The sequence below is a fragment of the Poecile atricapillus genome, chromosome 37, assembly GCF_030490865.1.
Source record: "Poecile atricapillus isolate bPoeAtr1 chromosome 37, bPoeAtr1.hap1, whole genome shotgun sequence".
Classification (NCBI taxonomy): domain Eukaryota; kingdom Metazoa; phylum Chordata; class Aves; order Passeriformes; family Paridae; genus Poecile; species Poecile atricapillus.
This window is the reverse complement of record NC_081285.1, coordinates 2305621-2325581: the sequence shown is the minus strand read 5'-3', so window position 1 is coordinate 2325581 and position 19961 is coordinate 2305621. Positions and strand designations below refer to the sequence as shown.

General features: G+C 56.4%; 2 protein-coding genes across 17 annotated transcripts in view; one reads left to right on the top strand and one right to left on the bottom strand.

The window, feature by feature from the left end:
- Positions 1-5372, top strand: part of EEF1G (eukaryotic translation elongation factor 1 gamma) — a 44840-nt gene extending 39468 nt beyond the window's left edge. For 2 of the 16 annotated variants that reach the window (XM_058861559.1, XM_058861566.1), the window contains one exon: positions 2671-5372. In XM_058861559.1, the coding sequence (XP_058717542.1) occupies positions 2671-2829 (159 nt within the window). In that variant the 3' untranslated portion in view covers positions 2830-5372. The remainder of the gene's footprint in view (positions 1-2670) is intronic. The other 14 variants (XR_009280252.1, XM_058861564.1, XM_058861563.1 and 11 more) reach the window with 14 other exon arrangements.
- LOC131591103 (uncharacterized) lies at positions 2945-5660 on the bottom strand. The gene is made up of 3 exons (XM_058861578.1): positions 5184-5660; positions 4319-4336; positions 2945-4181 (listed from the first exon to the last, which is right to left on the bottom strand). The coding sequence occupies exons 1-3, from the start codon at positions 5643-5645 to the stop codon at positions 3753-3755; spliced, it is 909 nt and encodes a 302-aa protein (XP_058717561.1). The 5' UTR covers positions 5646-5660; the 3' UTR covers positions 2945-3752.
- Between the last annotated feature and the right edge of the window lie 14301 nt (positions 5661-19961).

Here is a 19961-nt window from a genome sequence, read left to right as displayed (position 1 = left end):
AAAATATCCCAAAATATCCCAAATTTATCCCAAAAAAATCCCAAATTTATGCCCTAAAAAAAATCCCAAAATATCCCAAATTTATCCTAAAAAATCCCAAATTTATCCCCCGAAAAAAATCCCAAAATATCCCAAATTTATCCCAAAATATCCTAAAATTATCCAAAAAAATCCCAAATTTATCCCAAAAATTCCCAAATTTATCCCCCCAAAAAAATCCCAAAATATCCCAAATTTATCCCAAAAAAATCCCAAATTTATGCCCTAAAAAAAATCCCAAAATATCCCAAATTTATCCTAAAATTATCCAAAATTATCCCAAATTTATCCCAAATTTATCCCAAAGTTATCCCAAAAATTCCCAAATTTATCCCAAATTTATCCCAAATTCCCTCCCTGTGGGCAGGAGCTGACTTTTACCCTGAGAATTCCCAAAAATTCCCAAATTTATCCCAAAATTCCCAAAAAACCCTCCCAGAATATTCCCAAAATTCCAGCTCTGGCTCTGCCACCCTGAGAAAATCCCAAAAATTCCCAAAATTCCCTGGAAAAAATCCCAAAAATTTCAAAAACTGTTCCCAAAACCCTCGGGAATCCTGGATTTTCTTGGAATTTTTCCCAAAAATCCCAGATTTTCTTGGAATTTTCACTGAGAATCCCAAATTTTCTTGGAATTTTCCCCAAAATCCCAGAATTTCTTGAAATTTTTTCCAAAAATCCCGGATTTTCTTGGAATTTTCACTCAGAATCTCGGAATTTTTTGGGTTTTTTTCCCAAAATTCCCATTTTTTTCCCTAATTCCCATTTTTCCATGATTTTTCCATGATTTCCCTCAGCTCTCCCCAAACTGGCACCTGGATTTTGAGTCCCACACCCCAAAATCCACCCCAAAACCTTCAGGAATTTTGGATTTTCTCGGGATTTTCACTCAGAATCTCGGAATTTTTTGGGGTTTTTTTCCCAAAATTCCCATTTTTTTCCCTAATTCCCATTTTTCCATGATTTTTCCCAGTTTTCCCTCAACTGTTCCCGGACTTGCACCAGGATTTCAAATCCCACACCCCAAAATCCCTCCCAAAACCCTCAGGAATTCCGGATTTTCTCAGGATTTTCACTCAGAATCTTGGGATTTTTGGGGGTTTTTTCCCAAAATTCCCATTTTTTTCCCTAATTCCCATTTTTCCATGATTTTTCCGCAGCTCTCCCCAAACTGGCACCAGGATTTCAAATCCCACACCCCAAAATCCCTCCCAAAACCCTCAGGAATTTTGGATTTTCTTGGGATTTTCACTCAGAATCTCGGAATTTTTTGGGGTTTTTTTCCCAAAATTCCCAGATTTTTCCCTAATTCCCATTTTTCCATGATTTTTCCCATTTTTTCCCCAGCTCTCCCCAAACTGGCACCAGGATTTTGAGTCCCACACCCCAAAATCCCTCCCAAAACCTTCGGGAATTTTGGATTTTCTCGGGATTTTCACTCAGAATCTCGGAATTTTTTGGGGTTTTTTTCCCAAAATTCCCGGATTTTTCCCTAATTCCCATTTTTCCAGGATTTTTCCATGATTTCCCTCAACTGTTTCCATACTTGCACCCGGATTTCAAATCCCACACCCCAAAATCCACCCCAAAACCCTCAGGAATTTTGGATTTTCTCGGGATTTTCACTCAGAATCTTGGAATTTTTGGGGTTTTTTTCCCAAAATTCCCATTTTTTTCCCTAATTCCCATTTTTCCATGATTTTTCCATGATTTCCCTCAACTTTTTCCATACTTGCACCTGGATTTTGAGTCCCACACCCCAAAATCCCTCCCAAAACCTTCAGGAATTTTGGATTTTCTTGGAATTTTCACTCAGAATCTCGGAATTTTTTCAGGATTTTTCCCAAAATTCCCATTTTTTCCCTAATTCCCATTTTTCCATGATTTCCCTCAGTTCTCCCCAAACTGGCACCAGGATTTTGAGTCCCACACCCCAAAATCCCTCCCAAAACCTTCAGGAATTTTGGATTTTCTTGGGATTTTCACTCAGAATCTCGGAATTTTTTTGGGTTTTTTTCCCAAAATTCCCATTTTTTTCCCTAATTCCCATTTTTCCATGATTTTTCCCAGTTTTCCCTCAACTGTTCCCGGACTGGCAGGTGGATTACGAGTCCCACACCCCAAAATCCCTCCCAAAACCTTTGGGAATCCCGGATTTTTTTGGGGTTTTTTTCCCAATAATCCCAGATTTTTTTGGAATTTCACCAAGAATTCCCATTTTTTTCCCTAATTCCTGTTTTTCCAGGACTTTTCCCAGTTTTCCCTCAACTGTTTCCAGACTGGCACCTGGATTTTGAGTCCCACACCCCAAAATCCCTCCCAAAACCCTCAGGAATTCCGGATTTTCTCGGGATTTTCTTCCCAATAATCCCAGATTTTCTTGGAATTTCACCAAGAATTCCCAGATTTTTCCCTAATTCCTGTTTTTCCAGGACTTTTCCCAGTTTTCCCTCAACTGTTCCCGGACTGGCAGGTGGATTATGAGTCCCACACCTCAAAATCCACCCCAAAACCCTCAGGAATCTCAGATTTTCTTGGAATTTTTTTCCCAATAATCCCAGATTTTTTTGGAATTTCACCAAAATTCCCGGATTTTTCCCTAATTCCCATTTTTCCATGATTTTTCCCCAGCTCTGTCCGGACTGGCAGGTGGATTACGAGTCGTACTCGTGGCGGAAGCTGGATCCCGACAGCGCCGAGTGCCGGACGCTGGTGACGGAATATTTCCTGTGGGAAGGGGAATTCCGGCACGTGGGAAAAGCCTTCAACCAGGGAAAGATCTTCAAATAAATCCCGGGAATTCGGGGCTGGAATTCCGGGAATTCGGGGCTGAAATCCTGGGAATTCGGGGTTGAAATCCTGGGCTGAAATCCCGGGAATTTGGGGCTGGAATTCCGGGAATTCGGGGCTGGAATTCCAGGAATTCGGGGTTGGAATCCTGGGAATTCTGAACCCTTCAACCAGGGCAAGATCTTCAAATAAATCCCGGGAATTTGGGGCTGGAATTCCGGGAATTCTGATCTGGAATCCTGGGAATTTGGGGGTTGGAATCCTGGGCTGAAATCCCGGGAATTTGGGGGTGGAATTCCGGGAATTTGGGGCTGGAATTCCGAGAATTCGGGGCTGGAATCCTGGGCTGAAATCCTGGGAATTTGGGTCTGAAATCCTGGGAATTTGGGGTTGAAATCCTGGGAATTATTTGGGCTGGAATTCTGGGAATTTGGGGCTGGAATCCTGGGAATTCTGAACCCTTCAACCAGGGCAAGATCTTCAAGTGAAATCCCGGGAATTTGGGGCTGGAATTCTGCGAATTTGGGGCTGGAATTCCGGGAATTCTGATCTGGAATCCTGGGTATTGATGAGAGCTGAAATCCTGGGAATTTGAGGTTGGAATCCCGGGAATTTGGGGTTGAAATCCTGGGAATTCTGGGCTGGAATCCTGGGAATTCGGGGCTGAAATCCTGGGAATTTGGGTCTGAAATCCTGGGAATTCTGGGCTGGAATTCTGGGAATTCAGGGCTGAAATCCTGGGAATTTGGGGTTGAAATCCTGGGAATTTGGGGCTGAAATCCTGGGAATTCTGGGCTGGAATTCTGGGAATTTGGGGTTGAAATCCTGGGAATTATTTGGGCTGGAATTCCGGGAATTTGGGGTTGAAATCCTGGGAATTCGAGGCTGGAATTCTGGGAATTCTGGGCTGGAATCCTGGGAATTCAGAACCCTTCAACCAGGGAAAGATCTTCAAATAAATCCCGGGAATTTGGGGCTGGAATTCCGGGAATTCTGGGCTGGAATTCCAGGAATTCTGATCTGGAATCCTGGGAATTCAGGGTTGAAATCCTGGGATGAAATCCTGGGAATTTGGGGGTGGAATTCCGGGAATTTGGGGTTGAAATCCTGGGAATTCTTATCTGGAATCCTGCGAATTGATGAGAGGTGAAATCCCAGGAATTCTGGGCTGGAATCCTGGGCTGAAATCCCGGGAATTTGGGGCTGGAATTCCGGGAATTCGGGTCTGAAATCCTGGGAATTTGGGGGTTGGAATCCTGGGCTGAAATCCCGGGAATTTGGGGGTGGAATTCCGGGAATTCTGGGCTGGAATCCTGGGAATTCTGATCTGGAATCCTGGGAATTGATGAGAGGTGAAATCCCAGGAATTCTGGGCTGGAATCCTGGGAATTTGGGGTTGGAATCCTGGGAATTATTTGGGCTGCAATTCCGGGAATTTGGGGCTGGAATTCCGGGAATTCTGATCTGGAATCCTGGGAATTGATCAGAGCTGAAATCCCGGGAATTTGGGGCTGGAATTCCAGGAATTTGGGGGTGGAATTCCAGGATTTCGGGGCTGGAATTCCGGGAATTCTGATCTGGAATCCTGGGAATTCGGGGTTGAAATCCTGGGAATTATTTGGGCTGCAATTCTGGGGATTCTGGACTGGAATCCTGGGGATTCTGGGCTGGAATTCTGGGAATTTGGGGCTGAAATCCTGGGAATTTGGGGTTGGAATCCTGGGAATTATTTGGGCTGGAATTCTGGGAATTCTGGGCTGGAATTCCAGGAATTTGGGGCTGGAATCCTGGGAATTTGGGGGTTGGAATCCTGGGTTGAAGTCCCCAGAATTTGGGGCTGGAATTCCAGGAATTCAGGGTTGAAATCACGGGAATTTGGGTCTGAAATCCTGGGAATTCTGGGCTGAAATCCTGGGAATTATTTGGGCTGGAATTCTGGGAATTCTGGGCTGGAATCCTGGGAATTCTGATCTGGAATTCCAGGAATTTGGGGCTGAAATCCTGGGAATTCTGATCTGGAATCCTGGGAATTCAGAACCCTTCAACCAGGGCAAGATCTTCAAGTGAAATCCCGGGAATTTTGGGCTGAATTCCCAGGATTTTGGGATGAATTCCCAGGATTTTGGGGTGAAATTCCAGAAGTTTGGGTGGAATTCCCAGGATTTTGGGGCAGAATTCCCACGATTTTGGTGTGAATTCCCAAGATTTTGGTGTGAAATTCCAGAATTTTGGGATGAATTCCCAGGATTTTGGTGTGAAATCCCAGAATTTTGGGTTGAATTCCCAGGATTTTGGTGTGAATTCCCAGGATTTTGGGATGAATTCCCAAGATTTTGGGATAAAATCCCAGGATTTTGGGATAAAATTCCAGAATTTTGGGCTGAAATTCCAGGATTTTGGTGTAAATTCCCAGGATTTTGGGCTGAAATTCCAGGATTTTGGTGTGAATTCCCAGGATTTTGGTGTAAATTCCCAGGATTTCGGGGTTTTCCGGGAATTCCGCTTTTTCCATCCCCAATCCAATAAAAACTCTTGGAACAGGACGAAACTCTTGGAATTTTTTTTGGGGGGGGGAGGAATTTGGGAAATTCCAGAGGTTCCCAAAACGATCCCAGGAAATCCCAGGGGGGAGCAAAATTCCCGATTTTTCCTTCAATTCCCAAAAAAAACCTGGGAAAAGGAGGAGAATCCGGAGCCGTCCCGGAATTCCGGGGGATTCCCGGAGCTTGAATTCCCAAAAATTCCCAAAAATTCCCAAAAATTGGGGTCTCGTTATCCCGAAATTCCGGGATTTTCTGGGAATTCTCCCCCCACATTGGGGGGTGGGGGAGGGGCCGGTCCCAGTATAAACCAGTATAGACCAGTATAAACCAGTATAGACCAGTAAAAAACAGTATAAACCAGTATAGACCAGTATAAACCGGTATAGACCAGTAAAAACCAGTATAAACCAGTATAGACCAGTATAAACCAGCATAGACCAGTATAAACCGCTATAGACCAGTATAAATCAATATAAACCAGTATAGACCAGTAAAAACCAGTATAGACCAGTATAAACTGGTATAAATCAGTGTAAACCCGTATAAACCAGTATAAATCAGTATAAACCAGTATACACCAGTATAAACCAGTGTAAACCAGTATAAACCAGTGTAAACCAGTATAAACCAGTATAAACCAGTATAGACCAGTAAAAACCAGTATAGACCAGTATAAACCGGTATAGACCAGTATAAACCAGTATAAACCAGTATAAACCGGTATAGACCAGTATAAACCAGTATAGACCAGTATAAACCAGTATAGACCAGTATAAACTGGTATAGACGAGTATAAACCAGTATACACCAGTAAAAACCAGTATAGACCAGTATAAACCGGTATAGCCCAGTAAAAACCAGTATAAACCAGTATAGACCAGTATAAATCAATATAAACCAGTATAAACCAGTATAGACCAGTATAAACCGGTATAAATCAGTGTAAACCCGTATAAACCAGTATAAATCAGTATAAACCAGTATACACCAGTATAAACCAGTGTAAACCAGTATAAACCAGTATAAACCGCTATAGACCAGTATAAATCAATATAAACCAGTATAAACCAGTATAGACCAGTATAAACCAGTATAGACCAGTATAAACAGTATAAACCAGTATAGACCAGTATACACCAGTATAAACCAGTGTAAACCAATATAGACCAGTATAAACAAGTATAGACCAGTATAAACCAGTTCAGCCCCAGTTCAGTCCCAGTTTGGTCCCAGTTCAGTCCCAGTTCATTCCCAGTTCAGTCCCAGTTCATTCCCAGTTCATTCCCAGTTTGCTCCCAGTTCATTCCCAGTTCATTCCCAGTTCATTCCCAGTTCATTCCCAGTTTGGTCCCAGTTCATTCCCAGTTCAGTCCCAGTTCATTCCCAGTTCATTCCCAGTTCAGCCCCAGTTCATTCCCAGTTCAGTCCCAGTTCAGTCCCAGTTCATTCCCAGTTCATTCCCAGTTCATTCCCAGTTTGCTCCCAGTTCAGTCCCAGTTCATTCCCAGTTCATTCCCAGTTCATTCCCAGTTCATTCCCAGTTCGGTCCCAGTTCGTTCCCAGTTCAGTCCCAGTTCAGTCCCAGTTCATTCCCAGTTCAGTCCCAGTTCATTCCCAGTTCAGTCCCAGTTCAGTCCCAGTTCATTCCCAGTTCAGTCCCAGTTCAGTCCCAGTTCATTCCCAGTTTGCTCCCAGTTCAATCCCAGTTCATTCCCAGTTCATTCCCAGTTCAGTCCCAGTTCATTCCCAGTTCAATCCCAGTTCATTCCCAGTTCATTCCCAGTTCAATCCCAGTTCATTCCCAGTTCAGTCCCAGTTCATTCCCAGTTCATTCCCAGTTCGGTCCCAGTTCATTCCCAGTTCGGTCCCAGTTCAGTCCCAGTTCATTCCCAGTTTGGTCCCAGTTCATTCCCAGTTCATTCCCAGTTCAGTCCCAGTTCATTCCCAGTTCATTCCCAGTTTATTCCCAGTTCATTCCCAGTTCATTCCCAGTTCATTCCCAGTTCATTCCCAGTTTATTCCCAGTTCATTCCCAGTTCATTCCCAGTTCATTCCCAGTTCATTCCCAGTTTATTCCCAGTTCAGTCCCAGTTCATTCCCAGTTCATTCCCAGTTTATTCCCAGTTCATTCCCAGTTTATTCCCAGTTCATTCCCAGTTCAGTCCCAGTTCAGTCCCAGTTCATTCCCAGTTCAATCCCAGTTCAGCCCCAGTTCATTCCCAGTTCATTCCCAGTTCATTCCCAGTTTATTCCCAGTTCATTCCCAGTTCATTCCCAGTTCATTCCCAGTTCATTCCCAGTTCATTCCCAGTTCATTCCCAGTTCAGTCCCAGTTCATTCCCAGTTCATTCCCAGTTCATTCCCAGTTCAGTCCCAGTTCATTCCCAGTTCATTCCCCGTTCATTCCCAGTTCATTCCCAGTTTGGTCCCAGTTCATTCCCAGTTCAGTCCCAGTTCAGTCCCAGTTTGGTCCCAGTTCATTCCCAGTTTGGTCCCAGTTCATTCCCAGTTCATTCCCAGTTCAGTCCCAGTTCAGTCCCAGTTCATTCCCAGTTCATTCCCAGTTCAGTCCCAGTTCATTCCCAGTTCATTCCCAGTTCATTCCCAGTTCATTCCCAGTTCAGTCCCAGTTCATTCCCAGTTCATTCCCAGTTTATTCCCAGTTCAGTCCCAGTTTATTCCCAGTTTGCTCCCAGTCCATTCCCAGTTCATTCCCAGTTCATTCCCAGTTCAGTCCCAGTTTATTCCCAGTTCAGTCCCAGTTTATTCCCAGTTTGCTCCCAGTCCATTCCCAGTTCATTCCCAGTTCAGTCCCAGTTCAGTCCCAGTTCATTCCCAGTTTATTCCCAGTTCATTCCCAGTTCAGTCCCAGTTCATTCCCAGTTCAGCCCCAGTTCAGTCCCAGTTCATTCCCAGTTCATTCCCAGTTCATTCCCAGTTCATTCCCAGTTCAGTCCCAGTTCATTCCCAGTTCATTCCCAGTTTATTCCCAGTTCATTCCCAGTTTGCCCCAGTTCATTCCCAGTTCATTCCCAGTTTGGTCCCAGTTCAGTCCCAGTTTATTCCCAGTTCATTCCCAGTTCATTCCCAGTTCAGTCCCAGTTCAGTCCCAGTTCAGTCCCAGTTCATTCCCAGTTCATTCCCAGTTCAGTCCCAGTTCAGTCCCAGTTCAATCCCAGTTCAGTCCCAGTTCAGTCCCAGTTCATTCCCAGTTCATTCCCAGTTCAGTCCCAGTTCATTCCCAGTTCAGTCCCAGTTCATTCCCAGTTCATTCCCAGTTCAGCCCCAGTTCATTCCCAGTTCATTCCCAGTTTGGTCCCAGTTCATTCCCAGTTCAGTCCCAGTTCAGTCCCAGTTCATTCCCAGTTCGGTCCCAGTTCAGTCCCAGTTCATTCCCAGTTCATTCCCAGTTCATCCCCAGTTCATTCCCAGTTCATTCCCAGTTCAGTCCCAGTTCATTCCCAGTTCATTCCCAGTTCATTCCCAGTTCATTCCCAGTTCATTCCCAGTTCATTCCCAGTTCAGTCCCAGTTCATTCCCAGTTCATTCCCAGTTCAGTCCCAGTTCATTCCCAGTTCATTCCCAGTTCATTCCCAGTTCATTCCCAGTTCATTCCCAGTTCAGTCCCAGTTCATTCCCAGTTCAATCCCAGTTCAATCCCAGTTCATTCCCAGTTCATTCCCAGTTCATTCCCAGTTCAGTCCCAGTTCATTCCCAGTTCAATCCCAGTTCAATCCCAGTTCATTCCCAGTTCATTCCCAGTTCAATCCCAGTTCAGTCCCAGTTCATTCCCAGTTCAGTCCCAGTTCAGTCCCAGTTCAATCCCAGTTTCCTCCTTTCTGTGGCCGCGCCCTTTCTGAGTCACCCCCGGGTGGGGACAAACCCCGGGCCAGTGTCCCCTCCCCCCTCGGGGTGTCCCCAATGTCCCCTCCCCCCCCTCGGGGTGTCCCCAATGTCCCCTCGGGGTGTCCCCTCCCCCCCCCCGGGGTGTCCCCAGTGTCCCCCAATGTCCCCTCCCCCCTCGGGGTGTCCCCAAATCCCACGGGGTGTCCCCAATGTCCCCTCCCCCCCAGGGGTGTCCCCAATGTCCCCTCGGGGTGTCCCCAATGTCCCCAAACCCCCCCGGGGTGTCCCCAGTGTCCCCTCCCCCCCCCCGGGGTGTCCCCAGACCCTCCTGGGGTGTCCCCAGTGTCCCCCAATGTCCCCAAACCCCCCCGGGGTGTCCCCAAATCCCCCGGGGTGTCCCCAGTGTCCCCTCGGGGTGTCCCCAATGTCCCCAAACCCCCCCGGGGTGTCCCCAAATCCCCCGGGGTGTCCCCAATGTCCCCTCCCCCCCCCCCGGGTGTCCCCAGTGTCCCCTCCCCCCCCCGGGTGTCCCCAATGTCCCCCCGGGGTGTCCCCAATGTCCCCCCCGTGTCCCCCCGGTGCCAAATCCCGCAGCGGTGCCAGGGGGAGGGGACAGGAGGGGACAGGGGGGGACAGGGAGGGGACAGGGGGAGGGGACAGGGAGGTGACAGGGGGAGGGGACAGGAGGGGACAGGAGGGGACAGGGGGAGGGGACAGGAGGGGACAGGGGGGGACAGGGAGGGGACAGGGGGAGGGGACAGGGAGGTGACAGGGGGAGGGGACAGGAGGTGACAGGGGGAGGGGACAGGGGGAGGGGACAGGAGGTGACGGGGAGGGGACAGGAGGGGACAGGGGGAGGGGACAGGGGAGGGGACAGGAGGGGACAGGGGGAGGGGACAGGAGGTGACAGGGGGAGGTGACGGGGAGGGGACAGGAGGTGACAGGGGGAGGGGACACCGGTGCCAGGTGTGGCACAGCCGGGGAACCTCGCGGGGACACCCGGGCCGGGCCCCGCCCCCGCTGTCACCGAGTGTCACCTGGACAGGGACACCTGGACAGTGCCATATCTGGACAGGGACACACCTGGACAGGGACACACCGGGACAGGGACACACCTGGACAGGGACACATCTGGACAGGGACACACCGGGACAGGGACAGGGACACACCTGGACAGGGACACACCTGGACAGGGACACATCTGGACAGGGACACACAGGGACAGGGACACACCTGGACAGGGACACATCTGGACAGGGACACACAGGGACAGGGACACACCTGGACAGGGACAGCGGGCAGGGACACACCGGGACAGGACAGTGCCACATCTGGACAGTGCCACATCTGGACAGGGACACACCGGGACAGGGACAGGGACACACTGGGACAGGGACACACCTGGACAGTGCCACATCTGGACAGGGACAGGGACACACCTGGACAGGGACAGGGACACACCGGGACAGGACAGGGACACCTGGACAGTGCCACACCTGGACAGTGCCACACCTGGACAGGGACACACCGGGACAGGGACACACCTGGACAGTGCCACATCTGGACAGTGCCACATCTGGACAGGGACACACCTGGACAGGGACACACCTGGACAGGGACACACCTGGACAGTGCCACATCTGGACAGTGCCACATCTGGACAGGGACAGCGGACAGGGACACACCGGGACAGGGACACACCTGGACAGGGACACACCTGGACAGGGACAGGGACGCACCTGGACAGGGACACCGGGACAGGGACACCGGGACAGGGACAGCGGGCAGGGACACACCTGGACAGGGACAGGGACACACCTGGACAGGGACACACCTGGACAGTGCCACATCTGGACAGGGACAGCGGGACAGGGACACACCTGGACAGGGACACACCGGGACAGGGACAGCGGGACAGGGACACATCTGGACAGTGCCACATCTGGACAGGGACACACCTGGACAGGGACACATCTGGACAGTGCCACATCTGGACAGGGAAACACCTGGACAGTGCCACATCTGGACAGTGACACACCTGGACAGGGACACAGCAGGACAGTGCCACCCTCGGGCAGGGACACACCTGGACAGTGCCACCCCTTGGCAGGGCCACCTCCACCTGTCCCCAAGTGCCACCCCCAGGCTGGGCAGCTCCCGGGTGCCACCAAAGTGCCACCAGAGTGTCCCTGGCAGTGTCACCATGAGCTGGCACCGCCCAAGTGTCACCAAAGTGCCACCAGAGTGTCCCTGGCAGTGTCACCATGAGCTGGCACCTCCCGGGTGTCACCAAAGTGCCACCGAAGTGTCCCTGGCAGTGTCACCATGAGCTGGCACCGCCCAAGTGTCCCTGGGCAGTGCCGGGGTGAGCTGGCACCGCCGAAGTGTCACCAAAGTGCCACCAGGTGTCCCTGGGCAGTGTCACCATGAGCCACCGGAGTGTCCCAGGACAGGGACACACCTGGACAGTGACACAGCAGGACAGTGCCACCCTCGGGCAGGGCCACACCCGCCTGTCCCCAGGTGCCACCCCCAGGCTGGGCAGCTCCCGGCTGCCACCCGAGTGTCACCAAAGTGTCACCACGAGCCACTGGAGTGTCCCAGGGCAGTGCCACACCCGGGCAGGGACACACCTGGACAGTGCCACCCCCGGGCAGGGACACACCCGGTCAGGGCCACCCCCGCCTGTCCCCTGGTGCCACCCGAGTGTCCCTGGGCAATGCCGGGGTGAGCTGGCACCTCCCGGGTGTCACCAAAGTGCCACCAGAGTGTCCCCGGGCAGTGTCACCATGAGCTGGCACCGCCCGAGTGTCACCAAAGTGCCACCAGAGTGTCCCCGGGCAGTGTCACCATGAGCTGACACCGCCCGAGTGTCGCCCCCAGGCGGTGCCACCCCCGGGCAGGGCCACACCCGCCTGTCCCCAGGTGCCACCCGAGTGTCCCTGGGCAATGCCGGGGTGAGGTGGCACCACTCGAGTGCCACCAGAGTGTCACCAAAGTGCCACCGAAGGGTCCCGGGCAGTGTCACCATGAGCTGGCACCTCCCGGGTGTCACCAAAGTGCCACCAAAGTGTCCCTGGCAGTGTCACCATGAGCTGGCACCTCCCGGATGTCACCAAAGTGCCACCAGAGTGTCCCTGGCAGTGTCACCATGAGCTGGCACCTCCCGGGTGTCACCAAAGTGCCACCAGAGTGTCCCTGGCAGTGTCACCATGAGCTGGCACCTCCCGGGTGTCACCGTCCTCTCCCCCCCCCCCACCCCCCGCGGCTCTCCCGGGAATTCGGGAATTTTTGGGGAATTTGGGGGAATTTTGGTCAATTCCGGGGGTGTCGCCCCCCCGCACCCCCCTGTCACCCCCCCGTTGTCGCCCACGTGTCCCCTGGCCCTGCCCCCCCCCCCCCCCGCCCGGCGGGTGGCCCGGGGCCAGCGCGGAATCCCAAACATCCCAAAATCCCAAACAAAATCCCAAAATCCCCAAAATCCCCCGCGGGGGGGCCGCGCCCGCGCTCCCCTCCCCCCCTCCCGCCGCTCCCGGGGGTCCCCGAGTGTCCCCAACCCCCACCCGGTGTCACCCCCGTGTCCCCTCCAGCGGTGACGCCACAGCTGGAGCCCATCCCCCACCCCCGAACCGCGGGGACCCCCGGGCTGGGGGGGGGGAGGGGCGCTGGGGACCCCCGAGTGTCCCCGAGTGTCCCCAATGTCCCCCGGTGTCCCCAATGTCCCCGAGTGTCCCGCTGTGTCCCCCGCTGTCCCCCGAGTGTCCCCCGGTGTCCCCCGAGTGTCCCCCAATGTCCCCCGAGTGTCCCCAAGTGTCCCCCCAATGTCGCCCGAGTGTCCCCCGCTGTCCCCCGAGTGTCCCCCGATGTCCCCCGCTGTCCCCCCAATGTCCCCGGTGTCCCCCGCTGTCCCCGAGTGTCCCCCGATGTCCCCCGAGTGTACCCCGGTGTCCCCCAGTGTCCCCCGAGTGTCCCCCAAGTGTCCCCCCAATGTCCCCCGATGTCCCCCAGTGTCCCCCGAGTGTCCCCCGCTGTCCCCCGATGTCCCCAATGTCCCCCGAGTGTCCCCCGAGTGTCCCCCGAGTGTCCCCCAATGTCGCCCGGTGTCCCCCGAGTGCCCCCCGATGTCCCCCGCTGTCCCCCAATGTCCCCCGGTGTCCCCGAGTATCCTTGAGTGTCCCCCGGTGTACCCAATGTCCCCCAATGTCCCCCAATGTCCCCCGAGTGTCCCCCCGGTGTCCCCCGAGTGTCCCCCAATGTCCCCAATGTCCCCCAATGTCCCCCGAGTGTCCCCCGAGTGTCCCCCCAATGTCCCCAAGTGTCCCCCCCGTCCCCCGATGTCCCCCGAGTGTCCCCCGATGTCCCCCGCTGTCCCCCAGTGTCCCCCGGTGTCCCCCGAGTGTCCCCCGCTGTCCCCCCAATGTCCCCCGGTGTCCCCCGAGTGTCCCCCGAGTGTCCCCTAATGTCCCCCCAATGTCCCCCGGTGTCCCCCAATGTCCCCCGGTGTCCCCAATGTCCCCCGGTGTCCCCCGGTGTCCCCCGAGTGTCCCCCAATGTCCCCCGAGTGTCCCCCAATGTCCCCCGAGTGTCCCCCGCTGTCCCCCAATGTCCCCCACTGTCCCCCGAGTGTCCCCAAGTGTCCCCCGATGTCCCCGCTGTCCCCCGAGTGTCCCCGATGTCCCCCGGTGTCCCCCAATGTCCCCCGAGTGTCACCCGAGTGTCCCCCGGTGTCCCCCAATGTCCCCCGGTGTCCCCGAGTGTCCCCCAGTGTCCCCGGTGTCCCCCCGGTGTCCCCCGGTGCCTCCGCGGGGCCCGGGAGGGGCGGGGGGGTTCGGTTCGGTTCAGTTCGGTTCGGTTCGGTTCGGTTCGGTTCGGTTCGGTTCCGTTCGGTTCGGTTCGGTTCGGTTCGGTTCGGTTCGGTTCGGGGGGGATGAGGCAGCGCTCGGGAATGCGCCGGGATTTGGCACCGGCGGCCCCGGGAACGGCCCCGGGAACGGAGCGGGAACAAACCGGGAATGGACCCGGAATAAACCGGGAATGGACCCGGAATAAACCGGGAATGGACCCGGAATAAACCGGGAATGGAGCGGGAATAAACCGGGAATGGAGCGGGAATAAACCGGGAATGGACCGGGAATAAACCGGGAATGGACCCGAATAAACCGGGAATGGAGCGGGAATAAACCGGGAATGGACCCGGAATAAACCGGGAATGGAGCGGGAATAAACCGGGAATGGACCGGGAACAAACCGGGAATGGACCCGGAATAAACCGGGAACGGAGCGGGAACAAACCGGGAATGGACCCGAATAAACCGGGAATGGACCGGGACCGGACCGGGAACCGACGGGGATCGGACCGGGATCGGGACCGGGAATGGACCCGGGAACCGACCGGGAACCGATGGGGATCGGACCGGGACCGGGAATGGGCCCGGGACCGGAGCGGGAACTGACGGGGATCGGCCCCGGGATCGGACCGGGAATGGACCGGGAACAAACCAGGAATGGACCCGGGATACGGACCGGGAATGGACCGGGAGTGGCCCCGGGAATGGACCCGGGAACCGACTGGGATAGGACCGGCATCGGGACCGGGAATGGACCCGGGACCGGACCGGGAATGGACCGGAACCGGAGCGGGAACTGACGGGGATCGGCCCCAATACGTCCCCGGGAATGGCCCCGGACCGGACCGGGAATGGACCGGGATCGGGACCGGGAATGGACCCGGGATACGGACCGGGATCGGATCGGGAATGGACTGGAACGGGACCGGGAACGGACCCGGAACAAACCGGGAATGGACCGGGATCGGGACCGGGAATGGACCTGGAACAAACCGGGAATGGACCGGGAACCGACTGGGATCGGACCGGGAATGGACCCGGGACCGGACCGGGAATGATCCCGGGATCGGGACCGGGAACCGACCGGGATCGGGACCGGGATCGGGACCAGGACCCGACCGGGATCGGGACCGGGAATGGACCCGGGATACGGACCGGGATCGGATCGGGAATGGACCGGAACGGGACCGGGAACGGACCCGGAACAAACCGGGAATGGACCCGGGATCGGGACCGGGAACCGACCGGGAATGGCCCCGGACCGGCCCCGGAACCGCCCGTGGGGAGGGGTCCCACGGGTGGGGAGGGGGATCGGGAAGGGGAATTTGGGGGAATTTGAGGGAATTTGGGGCAGTTTGGGGGGATTTGGGGCAGTTTGGGGGGATTTGGGGCAGTTTGGGGGAATTTGGGGCAGTTTGGGGGAATTTGAGGGAATTTGGGGCAGTTTGGGGGGATTTGGGGCAGTTTGGGGGAATTTGGGGGAATTTGAGGGAATTTGGGGCAGTTTGGGGGGATTTGGGGCAGTTTGGGGGAATTTGGGGGAATTTGAGGGAATTTGGGGCAGTTTGGGGGGATTTGGGGCAGTTTGGGGGGATTTGGGGCAGTTTGGGGGGATTTGAGGGAATTTGGGGGAATTTGAGGGAATTTGGGGGAATTTGGGGCAGTTTGGGGGAATTTGGGGGAATTTGAGGGAATTTGGGGCAGTTTGGGGGGATTTGGGGCAGTTTGGGGGAATTTGGGGGAATTTGAGGGAATTTGGGGCAGTTTGGGGGGATTTGGGGCAGTTTGGGGGAATTTGGGGCAGTTTGTGGGAATTTGAGGGAATTTGGGGGGATTTGAGGGAATTTGGGGCAGTTTGGGGGGATTTGGGGCAGTTTGGGGGGATTTGAGGGAATTTGGGGGAATTTGAGGGAATTTGGGGCAGTTTGGGGGAATTTGAGGGAATTTGGGGCAGTTTGGGGGAATTTGAGGGAATTTGGGGGAATTTGAGGGAATTTGGGGCAGTTTGAGGGGATTTGGGGCAGTTTTGGGGGGATTTGGGGCAGTTTGGGGGGATTTGGGGCAGTTTGGGGGGATTTGGGGCAGTTTGGGGGGATTTGAGGGAATTTGGGGGATTTGAGGGAATTTGGGGCAGTTTGAGGGAATTTGGGGCAGTTTTGGGGGGATTTGGGCAGTTTGGGGGGATTTGGGGCAGTTTGGGGGGATTTGAGGGAATTTGAGGGAATTTGGGGCAGTTTGGGGGGATTTGAGGGAATTTGGGGGAATTTGAGGGAATTTGGGGCAGTTTGGGGGGATTTGGGGCAGTTTTGGGGTTCAAGGATGGGAAAAGTCCCGGATTTTGGGGGGATTGGGGCTCCCAGTACGGACTGGGCCAAACTGGGAGCAGCGCCTGAGGGTCCCGACCCCCCGCGGTGCCCCCCCAGTGCCCCCCAGTTCACACCCAGTGCCCCCCCACTGTTCCCCCAGTGCCCCCCAACTCCCCCCAGTGCCCCCCAAACTTCCCCCAGTGCCCCCCAATGCCCTCCCAGTGCCCCCCCCAGTTCACACCCAGTGCCCCCCAACCCTCCAAGTACCCCCCCAAACCCCCCCAGTGCCCCCCAGTACCCACCAGTGCTCCCAGTGTTCCCCCCAGTTCCCTCCCCAGTGCCCCCAACCCCTCCCAGTGCCCCCCCAGCACCCCCCAGTGCCCCCCAAACCCCCAAACCTTCCCCAGTGCCCCCCCAGTTCCCCCAGTTCCCCCAGTGCCCCCCCACTGTTCCTCCAGTTTCCCCCCAGTTCCTCCCAGTACCGCCCCAGTTCCCCCCCAGTGCCCCCCAGTGCCCCCCAGTGACCCCCAGTGCCCCCTAATCCTCACCAATGCCCCCCACAAGTGCCCCCAACCCCCCAAACCTTCCCCAGTTCCCCCCCAGTGCCCCCCAGTTCCCCCCCAACCCCCCCAGTACCCCCCAAACTTCCCCCAGTGCCCCCCAAACCTTCCCCAGTTCCCCCCCAGTGCCCCCCACTGTTCCCCCAGTGCCCCCCAAACCCCCCCAGTGCCCCCCAGTACCCACCAGTGCTCCCAGTGTTCCCCCCAGTTCCCTCCCCAGTGCCCCCAACCCCTCCCAGTGCCCCCCCACTGTCTCTCCAGTGCCCCCCCAGCACCCCCCAGTGCCCCCCAAACCTTCCCCAGTGCCCCCCCAGTGCCCCCAGTACCCACCAGTGCCCCCCCACTGTTCCTCCAGTTTCCCCCCAGTTCCTCCCAGTACCGCCCCAGTTCCCCCCCAGTGCCCCCCAGTTCCCCCCCAACCCCCCCAGTGCCCCCAGTGCCCTCCAACTCCCCCCAGTTCCCCCCCAGTGCCCCCCAATGTCCCCCAGTGCCCCCCAAACTTCCCCCAGTGACCCCCAATGCCCTCCCAGTGCCCCCCCAGTTCACACCCAGTGCCCCCCAACCCTCCAAGTGCCCCCCAAACCCCCCCAAGTGCCCCCCAGTACCCACCAGTGCTCCCAGTGTTCCCCCCAGTTCCCTCCCCAGTGCCCCCAACCCCTCCCAGTGCCCCCCCACTGTCTCTCCAGTGCCCCCCCAGTTCCCCCCAGTGCCCCCCAAACCCCCAAACCTTCCCAGTGCCCCCCCAGTTCCCCAGTACCCCCCAGTTCCCCCAGTGCCCCCCCACTGTTCCTCCAGTTTCCCCCCAGTTCCTCCCAGTACCCCCCCAGTTCCCCCCCAGTGCCCCCCAGTGACCCCCAGTGCCCCCTAATCCTCACCAATGCCCCCCACAAGTGCCCCCAACCCCCCAAACCTTCCCCAGTTCCCCCCCAGTGCCCCCCAGTTCCCCCCCAACCCCCCCAGTACCCCCCAAACTTCCCCCAGTGCCCCCAGTGCCCTCCAACTCCGCCCAGTTCCCCCCCAGTGCCCCCCAATGTCTCCCAGTGCCCCCCAAACCCCCCCAGTGCCCCCCAGTGCCCCCCAGTGCCCTCCAACTCCCCCCAGTGCCCCCCCAGTGCCCCCCAATGTCTCCCAGTGCCCCCAAACCCCCCCCAGTGCCCCCCAGTACCCACCAGTGCTCCCAGTGTTCCCCCCAGTTCCCTCCCCAGTGTCCCCAGCACCCCCCAGTGCCCCCCCAGTGCCCCCCAGTTCCCCCAGTGCCCCCCCACTGTTCCTCCAGTTTCCCCCCAGTTCCTCCCAGTACCCCCCCAGTTCCCCCCCAGTGCCCCCCAACCCTCCCCAGTTCCCCCAGTTCCCTCCAAATCCCCCCCAGTTCCCCCCAGTTCCCCCCCAGTTCCCGGTTCTGGGTTTTTGGGGGGTCTGGGGTCATTTTTGGGGTTTTTTGGGGGGGTCCGAGGGGTCTGGGGGGTCCCCGGGGGGATTTGGGGTCACCTGGGGGGGGCGGGGCTCGGGACTCACCTGGGGGGGGAGGGGGAGGGGGGGGGAGGGGCTGCCCTCGGTTTGGGGGGGGCAAAGAACCGGGGGGGGGAGGGGAGGGGAGGGGGGGGGGGGCCCGTTCTGGGATCGTTCAATGGAACCGAACCGGGACCGGGATTGGATCGGAACCGGAACCGGGGCTGGATCGGAACCGGGATCGGGATTGGAACCGGGACCGGGATTGGAACCGGGACCGGGATTGGAACCGGGACCGGGGCTGGATCGGGATTGGATCGGAACCGGAACCGGGATTGGAACCGGGACCGGGATTGGATCGGAACCGGGACCGGGATTGGAACCGGAACCGGGACCGGGATTGGAACCGGGACCAGGATTGGATCGGAACCGGGACCGGGATTGGAACCGGGACCAGGATTGGATCGGGATTGGATCGGAACCGGGACCGGGGCTGGAACCGGGACCAGGATTGGATCGGGATTGGATCGGAACCGGGATCGGGATTGGATCGGGACCGGGACCGGGACCAGCACGGGAACAGGAGCAGAACCGGGACTGAAACTGGACCGGGACTGGGATCGGAACTGGACCGGAACTGGATCGAGATCAGAACCAGGACCAGGATCAGAACCGGGACCGGGATCAGAACCGGGACCGGGATCAGAACCGGCACCGCATCAGATTTAGGAGCGGGACCGGATCGGGACCAGGACCGGAATTGGACCAGGAGCGGGATCAGAACCGCCCCGGGATTAGAACCGGTACCGGGGTCAGAACCGACCCGGGATCGGGATCAGAACCGGGACCGGATCAGAACCGACCCGGGATCAGAACCGGGACCGGGATTAGAACCGACCCGGGATCAGAACCGGGATCGGGATCAGAACCGACCCGGGATCAGAACCGGGGCCGGGATCAGAACCGGGATCGGGGTCAGAACCGGGACCGGGAGTGAAACCGGGACTGGAGCGGGATCAGAACCGCCCCGGCTCGGAGCCGGGACCAGGATCGGGATCAGAACCGAGCAGGGATCAGAACCGGGACCGGGATCAGAACCGGGATCGGGATCAGAACCGAGCCGGGATCAGAACCGGGACCGGGATCAGAACCGGGATCGGGATCAGAACCGACCCGGGATCAGAACCGGGACCTGGAGTGAAACCGGGACTGGAGCGGGATCAGAACCGCCCCGGGATCAGAACCGGGACCGGGATCAGAACCGATCCGGGATCAGAACCGGGACCGGGATCAGAACGGACCCGGGATCAGAACCGGGACCAGGGTCAGAACCGACCCGGGATCGGGATCGGGGTCAGAACCGGGATTGGATCGGGATCGGGATCAGAACCGGTACCGGGATCAGAACCGAGCCGGGATCAGAACCGGTACCGGGATCAGAACGGAGCCGGGATCAGAACGGAGCCGGGATCAGAACCGACCCGGGATCAGAACCGGTACCGGGATCAGAACGGAGCCGGGATCAGAACGGAGCCGGGGTCAGAACCGGTACCGGGGTCAGAACCGGGATCAGAACCGGTA